Here is a 10,325-nt window from a genome sequence, read left to right as displayed (position 1 = left end):
GCCCAGGGTGTTTCTGGTGGGACACTAGACTTCCTCTATCCCTCCCCTTGGGAAGTGGAAGTGTTGGCACTCAGAAGTCATGAGGGTCCTTTTTGGTGCCTCTTTCCCACTTGTGTATCTTGGGATATTCCTTTTGACTTTGTCTTGGGGTGTCCAGAAAATGGCCATTCTGTTGTATAGAGAAAGAGAAGATCCAGTGGGTGTCAGTGTTAGATTCTTCCTTTTTCCCCAAAAGGAAGACATATACTTTTTTAGACCTCAAAGAATAAGGAACTATAGAAAGGTGCTTCCAAGTTGAGATATTAAAATTCAGCTGCTTTCTGGATTCCAGGGGCACCTATCCAAGGGAAGAAGTCCCCCTCTGCCTGCCCCTATACCACCCTAAGTCCTTTAAAACACTTATTGAGAATGTGGTGGGATCCTATTTTTTATCACCTAACACTCTCACCCCCACCACCTCTAACCCTGGACTTATTCTGTTCTGACTGCAGCTACTTTACTCTGAAAGGACACAGAGCAGCATGAGGAGGAAGGAGCTGCCTCTGGCTTTTGAGTCTCCAAAGCCAAGGCCAGTGGCAAAGCAGGTAGGGCTCAGCTTGTGGATTGTTTTGGAAGTACACGGTGGTTGCTGATTGGGAAGATTTGATACAGGAGAGAGGGTTCTTAGGCAAACGATGAGACGTTAGGGGCTCCATGGTCTATTTCATTTCTTGGGCCAAGCCCAGAGGTGTGTGTGTGGGTGGGGGAGACACACCAATCCCCAGTGAGGAATGTGGGATTGGAGGTCAGAGAGGCCCTGGAGGAGAGGGGACAAGGCCCGAGAGAAGCTGTGGGCCCTCGAGAGATACAGACTTATGACAGGGCTTGGCAGAGGGCGCTGAGGGTAAGAAGTGGTCTGTGTGGATGGATTGTGAGGACAGGAGGGGAGGATATTAGGGAAAAGTGGCAACCAGGAGACCCTGCCCTTGTCACATAGGTTCCCTCTGGAACTCGGCTACACCCAGGGAGAGAGGGGGACACTAAACTGATGGAGATTACACTTTGATGGATTCTGTTTAAAGGGGACTCAACTGAAAAATGAAGTTGGTAAATAGAAAGATAAAGCAAGCTCCATTTCTTATCCTCCTGAGTCTGAAGATGAAGATGTGTTATTGGAGAAAGTCCTTCGTGTCTCAGACTCAGTTATATAAGCACTTTGTGGGATCCTAAGCAATGAAGGAGTGGCTCTCTTTTCATCTTTACAAAAGCCCCAAGAAACAGATTCCACAAGTGAGGACTCAGGGAGGCAAAGCTCCCTGGGTAAGGTCATGCAGTAAATGGCAGAGCCCACGGAACTGCTAGAGCCAAGCCCTGACTGAGAGGGGAATAGACGGAATCAGGCCCTGTAGCAGGCTTACCTCTGCAAGCCGGGGAGTAACACCCAACACTCACCTTCCTCCCGTTCACGAAGAAAACCAACGCATCCGATCTCGATGGGCAAGGCATGGCACCTGCTGATGCTCCGCTCACAGTTCTATGGGGAGTGCTCTCTGGCACCAGCCACAGAAGTGAGTGGAAAGGATTTAGGACCAGCAACTGGCATCTCTCCCTGCACGGAAGCAGGCAGGCTGGAGCCTCAGAGGGGAGGGCAGGAGGTGGAGACTTCCTTGCTTTGGGGTTTTTTATGTTGAGGGCTTGGCCTCTAATCCTGTTCCTTACTCCTACCAATCCTGGCTTCGAAGCTGGCTCGGCACACAGTCCACACCTTTTCTAGCTTTTTCTGAAGTTTAAAGGCATTAGTTTGAAAACCATCAGTGTGAAAAACAATAATCTAGGCCCAACCTCCCTCTGCAATGTCACCTCTGGCCTAAGAACATATCCTGGATGGATTTCATTCTTCTCAGAGTGTGGGGTGGGCTTCCTGAGACCTCACACTTGCCCAACTTGTTTCTTATTCTACCCTGGGAAATGTCCCCTCGGAGGAAAACGTATGAACAAGTCCAGCCTGTGCCCTAGTGGAAGGGGAGGTGTGGGGTACTGCATCCACCCAGCCCCTCTGCACTCCTTTTCCCCACCCCTATGATTATGCTGGAAAACAGTGATCTAGTCAGCCACAGTGATCTAGTCAGGCCCATGGGCCAAAGTGGTTGCAGGAGTAAAAGGTAAAGCAGGAACCAAAACCAAGATCTCCTGGGTTGAAATACCTCTAAGTATACATAGAGACCCTTGATCAGAAAACATACCAGGCTGACCTCTCTGAACATCTCCAGTGAGCTGTCTACAGATAAAATCCAGCAGTTCTTGTTCTTTCAGCTGAAGTCATGCCCAGGACTTGGCATTGCAGGTTATGAAGCAAGTAGATGCTCAGGAGAGATGGCAAGACCTCTCTTCCCCACACTTCCTTCATGAGGTCATGGAACCCTCATTAGAGCAATCCCTTTATGCTAAGAACACACACTATATGACAGCATGTCAGGCCAGAAACCACAGACATCTGGCATCCCTCTGCCAGGGCTAATGGGGAAGATCTCTTTCTCAGTTGATCCAGGTGGGGTTTCAGCATCTTTCCCACCACAGAGGTGTTCCAGAAAATACTCCTAACCAAATGAGTTGAAGCTTTCAATTTTCCTTGCAATTCTAATGCCCAGGTCCTTAGGCATACCAGGCCTAGTATACCTGTGGACACAAGTGCGTATGGGAGTTTCACTTGTATTAAGAAGTGGCTGAATAAATTAACAATAGGTTTGTGAGAAGTTGTAGATCATGGTGTGAATGAGTAGGGACCTTTGAGTTAGCCTTTTTGATCATGTTTCTCTTGCTCAAAAACCCCTAGTAGCTCTCTGTGGCCAGGAACATAAGGTCCAAACTCAGCCCTAAGTCCTCCACAGTCTGTCCTTGTTTCTGGCCTCAGATGCTCTTGCTCTGTAAAACAAAGCAAAAACAAAAACAACTACACATACACATAAAAACCAAATAAATCAAAGAAAAACACAACAACAACAAAAATCAAACTCTAGTCAAACTACTTTTCTATGTGTCTTTCTACTTTAACTTGATGTTCTCTACTTAGAACCTTAGTGTATACAATAGCTACTTGTATCCCACCCCCCCCACCCAGTGCCCAGGGTGAATGATAACGTATTCATTGCAAGGGTGAATAAGTACTTGACTGATGACCCAAGATACTTTAAAAGAAGGAGACATTAATGATGAACTAATTTGCTAGACATTGTGCATCTGCCTTGCACCAGACTCTGCTAAGTGGCAGAGGTACAAAGGACACCAGATCCATCCATTTCCTTTCTCTGCAGGGAATTCAACATTTATGCCTTTGACAAACACAAAACGGAGAAAGTAGCCTTGTTTCTGGGGACAAGGACCAGGCAATCCATCTGAGAAAGGCACATTCAGGCCTGAAAGATGAACAAGAGTTAATTCCCTGAGAATTGAACCCAGAAGGTAAGCAGGATGGGGAGAGAGAGAAAGGAGCACGTGGAGACACAGGATGTGGTCACTTCCATTTAAGAGCATTAGTTTGAGGGCATTAGTTTGAATGCCCTCAGGGGCTTTTTTAAGGGTCCCCAATCTGTTCACCACTTCATGCTTCCCTCTAAAAGAGGGCGACTTGTACACACAAAGGGCCCATAGTCACCATTGATGGGAGCTGGATGCTACCAGAGACCAGAAAGCATGAACCATGGTGTTCCCAAAGCAGCCATTGGAAAATATCTCTCAGCATTGACATAAAGTTCAAGCATTTAGGGTAGAAAAACAGTTTTGGAGTACTAACGTTGGATAATGGTATTAGATTTAGGTTATATAAAAGTACTTTGGATTAGGGAACCAATTGCATTAATTGCTGGGAAACTGAAAACTGATCCTGCATTGCCTTTGAAAAAATGTTTTTCAAACTTGTTTGGGCCAGGAAACCTTTGTTTGAGTGAAATCTTGTGAAGTGTAAACAGATGAAACAAAAAGGTGGCTGTTCTAGCTGAGGAGATGGGGAGTGAGGTCTCAAGTCCTCTGGCTTTCTTTCCCTTAAGAAACCCCCAGGGCTCTGGGGAGCTTAGCTTGGAAAACATCCACTTCAGAGTGAACAAAGACTTGTGCGAAGTAAAGCAGGAGGGTGAGCTGCAGTTTCTGCCAAGTCCTCTGACTCTCAGATCTTACTCAAGACAATGGCAAAAAGCAATCACTTTGTTTTCTTTCTTTTTTTTTTCCTTTAATGAAGAAGGAAGAACAAGTTTCTTCACTTTTAAATGGATTATTCCAGTGGGCAAGAGAAACTCCACATATTAACAGGTGCTCAGATGTTTGTTATATAAAAGGACGTATGATTTACATCAAAGATACTGTTAGCTAATAAAAGAATTCATATTGGAAATGACACTTACCCTCCCCTCCAATTCAAACAGGCCTTCTTCCTGGGGGGTGGGGGAAGAAGTAACACATTCTGCTCACTGATATAAATGGAAAAGTACTGGTAGTAGGCTTTGGTGTCACTGGGTGCGGCCTTCTGTGTTGAGTTATTTGAAATCCAAAGATGGAACAAAGGCAAGCAGACAGTGAGCACTTTTTAGGACCTTGAGGGTTTGGGTTGATCATTAAATACCCATATTCCAGGCCTTTCCCTCTCCACTCTTCTGACCATGAGGTCCCTTCTGTGCCCTTCCAGGCTCTAACCTTTCTACCTCTGCTGAGTCTATGGGAAGCTGGATGCCAGTGAGGCTCTGGGCTTTGTGGGAGAGGATTCTTCCCCATAGGCTGAGGGAGTGCCTGGAGATCAGCAGCCTGAGAACAGTGGATTTGGAGAGAGCTTGGTCCTTGGATGGGGGTGATACATGGAGAGAAATCTTGACATTGATGTAAGCAGGTCAGTAGTGCCAAAAGCAGTGCCTGAGCCCTTCTTGTCCCTGAGACTTGATGAGTATGAGGAGTGGTAGAGACCCAAGGCTAGGGGGCTTCCTCTATTTGCATCACAGGGCCCTGGCAGCCTTCTTGCTTCTACCCTTCTGAGGATGAGGATGGATTAGGAACATTTTTTGTTCTACAGCCTGTGGTTGGGGTTCTTAGGGTACTCTAATCTAAGCTGAAGCCCAGTGAGCTGACAGATGAAAAACAAATTTAATGGTCCTTTTAGGGAGCTTGGTGCTCCCAATGTGATCTTATTTGGGAACTGTTTTTTTTTTTTTAATATTTTTAAGTAGTATTTGGACATAATATCTTTATTTTTATTTGTTTTTATTTTTATGTGGTGCTGAGGATTGAACCCAGCATCTCACATGTGCTACACAAGTGCTCTACCGCTGAGCTACAACCTCAGCCCTAGGAATTGGGTCTTTATTGATGTCATCAAGTTAAGATGAAGTTATACTTGATTGGGGCGACCCCTGAATCCAATGACCTGTCATGAGAGAGATGGAGATTTGGAGACAGATGGATACACAAGGAGGGAAGATGGTGAGATGGAGGCAGAGATTGGAGTGATGTGTCTTCAGGCCACAATGTGGCAAGGATTGCTGGCAACTACCACAGGCCAGGAAGATGCACAAAGATTCTTCCCTAGAGCCTTTAAAAGAAGGTTGATACCTTGATTCCAGGCTTCTAAGCCTGGGAGAGAATACATTTCTGTGGTGTTAAGTTATACAAGTTGTTAGAGCAGCCCTGGGAAACTAATACAGGTCCAAGAGCAGAGGGAGGATCAGTCAAAATAGATGGGACACACACTTAGCACAAGAGAACTGTGGGAGGAGACAACTGTCAATCTGCATTTTAAAAAGAACATTAAACTGCAGGCCCTCCGAAACACTTTCTGGAGTAAAATAGACCCACCAAAGAACAATTCAGTAGATGAGATGATCATGTTTGAAATCCCAATTAGTGACCTGGAAAACAAAGTGCAGGAAATATACCTCTGTACAGAGCAAGACAGCAGAATAAGAAATCATGAAGGGCAGGATGAAAGATTTAAATCCTATTGTTCAACAAAGAAGCAGGAGCAAATGATTTATAGATGAGTTTTGTATAATCAATCATTAAGATAATGACAAGGGTATTTAAACTCTCCCTGGCATATATAAAGGGAAATTCTGCCTAATTCATCTTATAAACTCAAAATATTAGAAAACATTATAGAATAATCCCACTTATGAATATAGATACAAATATTTAAAGTAAAATATTAGTAAGGGCTGAGGACGTGGCTCAAGCGGTAGCGCAGTCGCCTGGCATGTGTGCGGCCCGGGTTCGATCCTCAGCACCACGTACAAACAAAGATGTTGTGTCCGCCGAAAGCTAAAAAAAAAAAAAAGATAAATATTAAAATATTAGTAAATCAGGTCCAGAAATGTATCAAGGGATAATATACTAAGTAAGAATTATTTCTGGGACACAAGAGTGGTTCAATATCAGAACTATAAGTTAAATATCAGTGTTATTAAATCTGGCTTGGTATATTACATTAAAAAACAGAGAAGGAGAACTGTGGTCAAATAAATAGATTATGTTAAATTACTGGATAAGATTCAGAAGCTGTTCTCAAGAAAAACTCCAAATCACAGAGAACAGGAAGAAACTAATGAAATCAGATTACTTAGAAAAACCAATAACTAATACTATCCTTAAAGGCAAAGCAAAAAACCAATTCTCTTCTGATTAAAATTTGAGATTATACAGGAAAAGTGAGGAGAGGAAGTCTAAATAGATAAGAGCAGGTTAATTAGGAAGGTACAAATTGTAGAAAATCAAATGAGAATCATAAAGTTCCTTTTCTCTCTTATTGTGTAACATATTTTTGGAGGTTGCAATGGATAAAATAAAATAACGAAAAAGTGATATAACATATAAATTCATATAAACATTGGTGGAGAAAGAAACATTCTAGTGAATGGTTATAACATAAATATTGGAAAATTTATAGCTCCAAAACATAGATCATGTAAAAACAAATTTAGCTCTCCTCTTTCAAAAAAAAAAAATATAGGATCTACTCATGAGACAAAATTTACACAAATGGAAAGACATAAAATTTTCTTTAATGAAAAGTTAATATAAAAAGGCAACTCTCGGGCTCGGGATATAGCTCAGTTTGTAGAGTGCTTGCCTCACATGCACAAGGCCCTGGGTTCAATCCCCAGCAACACAAACACACACACACACACACACACACACACACACACGGCTACTCTCTTAAAGTTAATATTTAAATTCAATACAATTCTAATTAGAATTCTACCTACCTAATATTTAGGGGTAATTGGATAAAATGTTTTTTTTTTTTGTTTGTTTTTTTGTTTTTTTCTGTGGAGGGTATGGGACCAAACAGCTAAGATGAATTTGAAAAACAAGAAGATCAAGGGAGGACTTGCTATGGTATTCATTAATACAGTATTAGTATAAGGATAGATAACTAGATCAACTAAACTAAAGAAGGACCTAAAAATATAGTCTAGTGTGCATATGAATTTAATAAATGTCAAGCAGGAAGTATCTTATTGAATATTCCTTAGCAAGTGAATCAAATGATTGGCCTGATGATCAAACTTCTTTGACTCTAATTTTTGAGAAATATTTGATATTAAACATCTATTAGCATTAGAAATACCCTTTGGGTATTCCTGTGATATTTTTTTTTTTGAGAAAACAGTAAGGATCTTTATTGTCCAAACAAAAGATCATAACAGAGAAGACACAAATAAATTAATTGTTCTGACAATTTTAGACTTAAAGGCTTCTCTATAAGAAGGTCAGCTTCTTATGTAAACAAAAATCCTAACCAAAACAAAAATGGCAAGTATCTGAGACAGTGTTCAAGACAAATGTACAAAGTGAGGAGAAATAAAAATGCAGTTTCTAAGATATGTTGCATAAAGATATGAGGCTCATTTTGGTGAAAAATGCTTTTCTTCTTATTTTGAATATATCCATGTCCCCTCCAAAAAGTTAAGCCCTGACCTATACAAAGAAACTGAAATAATTGACACTAATTTCAAATGAATTTCATTTACTCTAAAAGTTTACCATCCTAGGGCAGGGGGTGGGGTATAGCTCAATAATGGTAGAGCACCTGCCTTGACTGTACAAGGCCCTGGATTCAATCCCCAGCATCACAAAATATATCTTAAATCAATAGACTTAATTTTCTTATTTTAGGAAGTTTAAACCAAATTGGAGTTAAACTAATCTTACTTTAATCTTTAAAGTGCAAGAAAGGATATGCAAGACTAGTGTTTATTCTGTGACATGTAAATGAGAAGCATCCCTCCAACAGCAGCAGCTCAAGAGGTACCAAGAAGAATGAAGAACTGATTACAGGACAAAGCAATCCATTAGACTGACCAAAAAGCAAGGAGACCAGTTTTAGCCTAGAAAATAGGGGTCCCTGCGAAGTGTGGCTGTTAACTGTACTCAGACCTTAAACAGGTCTTAGGTCCCCCTACCTGACATCAGCGGAGTCAAAAAGGCCAAACTTGTCAGCGGACACCTCTACACCATGGTGTGTTTATGCTGATGGTGGTAAAAAGAAGCCTAGATTTTGGAATAGCATAAACATTTACCTAGTAAGCAATGATCAAAGTCCTGGTCTGGGGTAAATGATAAGAAAGGGTAATGAAGTCCTCCCCCCAAAATCACTGCTGAGATTTTTTTTAGTTTGACTCTAAAACACTACAAAATGGTTTCTTCCACACAAGGACAAGCTTTGCACTGATGTTTCTCAGAATTAATTATGTCTCCACCTCTATCCTCAGTTTTGTTTGTTTTAATATACCATTCCTATGTCAGAGCTAAGGTAAAAGGGGAATAAAGAACAAGAAACCCTCTAGCCCAAGTCCCTGGAATAGACACACTCTAGAAGCCAGTGGGTGTGAGCACATTCAAGTCACGCGGTTTGAGATTATGGGTCCGCGGCAGTGGTTTCTTCCCTTCTATCAATGGGACATCCATCTTGGGTGGCTTGAAGGTTGCTGGATCTTCAGCCATTCGGGTGGCCTGGGCACGGATCAGCTCCATGGGAGAGGGCTTCTGGGTGCCTTTGTAGGCCTGGATGGTAAAACCTCCAGAATCAGACTTCTGAAGGGGTCTTAGACCAAAAAAGACTCCATTTATCTGATGAGTTTCTATCCTTATCTCCACTTCCAGGATCCATGGTGCTAGGACTTGGACCAGGTAAGGCTACAGAGGAACCAGAAGAAAACCAGCCTCTGGGCCTCTGCTTGGGGGAAGAGTGAGGGCTGCTGCTTGGGGTAGACTGGGCTGACGCAGGCTGCTTCTCTTCCTTTGTTATCTCTCCACTCTGCAGCTTTAGTTTGTGGAGTGCTTCTGCTACTCGGAGGTACTTGGTTTCCTCGGTGGTAAGGCCCTTGTGCAGTGTGTAGCCAGCATCTCTCAGTCCTGCCTGTTGTTCAAAACGCTGAATGCTCTCCTGTGTCTGTTTTGTGATCAGAGAATTCATGATGACATGGGTAGCTTTGGCCTTCACCACTGGGACCTTGTCCGTACTGTCAGTGACCGTTGACAGGGTCATGGCAGGGGGGGATACACTGGCCTCTCCTTCCTCCTCCTTGGCAAGGTGCTGATACTTGCGCTCTGGAATCACTGGCTTCCAGGGGATGCTGCCCATGTCCTATGGAGGAGGAGTCATGGGTGCAGGGTCCTCAAGGGCATCATCATAGCTGAATGCCCTACAGCATATCCCGATGGGCAGGGACATCTTGCCTAGGGGCCCACTAGGCCCAAGAGCAGGTACTTCTGGTTGTCTTGAAGCCATTGATAGACTGGGATCCAGGTTTTTTTCAATTTATAATTCGGAGCTGAGACCCTGCCACCACAGTGAAATGATGTCACCACTATGCTGACAGACAGGTATTAATGAGGAACATTGTCCAGGTGCTGCAAATTAGCAAGGCTTCCCAGGAAGAGTCCATCCAGAGATTCTGTTATCCCGCTGTGTCCAAGCTGGCTGTGTCCAAGCTGCCTGCGTCCCCAACTCCGGCACTAAAGAGGATCCGAAGATCCACTTCTCTCAAGAGATTGTGGCGCAGTCCAGACCCAAGCCATCGTGGGAGCGACTGCTCGCACCACCGACTAGAGAGCACAAGCGCTCCTGTGACCTTTTAGAATAAGTTTTTGCTTTCTTACAATGCTGATTCCAGGCCATCTTTGTTAACTTAGGGCTTGGGTGTGTAGAGCTCTGCAGATAGTCATCATCTGTAACATTTTCACATGGTCACTTTTTTATATGGAGTTTTTGATTAGTGTCAATTTAAGATAATGAATCTCAGGAAGAACTACTTGCTCTGTAGTTTTATTTGTAATAAATAACAGCACCCTACACAGTGTGCTGTAAT

At 43.0% G+C, this 10,325-nt stretch overlaps 2 protein-coding genes across 2 annotated transcripts in view; both read right to left on the bottom strand.

Moving 5' to 3' along the window:
- The window catches only part of LOC107138360 (aldehyde oxidase 2), an 83,765-nt gene extending 82,103 nt beyond the window's left edge, over positions 1-1,662 (bottom strand). The window contains exons 1-2 of the mRNA XM_048808982.1: positions 1,331-1,662; positions 111-169 (exon numbers count right to left, since the gene is read on the bottom strand). Coding sequence (XP_048664939.1) covers positions 111-169; positions 1,331-1,485 — 214 coding nt within the window. The 5' untranslated portion in view covers positions 1,486-1,662. The remainder of the gene's footprint in view (positions 1-110; positions 170-1,330) is intronic.
- Positions 1,663-8,722: 7,060 nt separating this feature from the next.
- LOC107138593 (putative monooxygenase p33MONOX) lies at positions 8,723-10,047 on the bottom strand. The gene is given in 2 exon segments (XM_048808266.1): positions 8,723-9,069; positions 9,071-10,047. Coding segments are annotated over 2 exon segments (771 nt in total). The 5' UTR covers positions 9,599-10,047; the 3' UTR covers positions 8,723-8,826.
- Positions 10,048-10,325: the final 278 nt, after the last annotated feature.

Source organism: Marmota marmota, unplaced genomic scaffold (genome assembly GCF_001458135.2).
Source record: "Marmota marmota marmota unplaced genomic scaffold, marMar, whole genome shotgun sequence".
NCBI classification, from domain to species: domain Eukaryota; kingdom Metazoa; phylum Chordata; class Mammalia; order Rodentia; family Sciuridae; genus Marmota; species Marmota marmota.
This window is presented reverse-complemented; position numbering and strand designations above follow the sequence as displayed.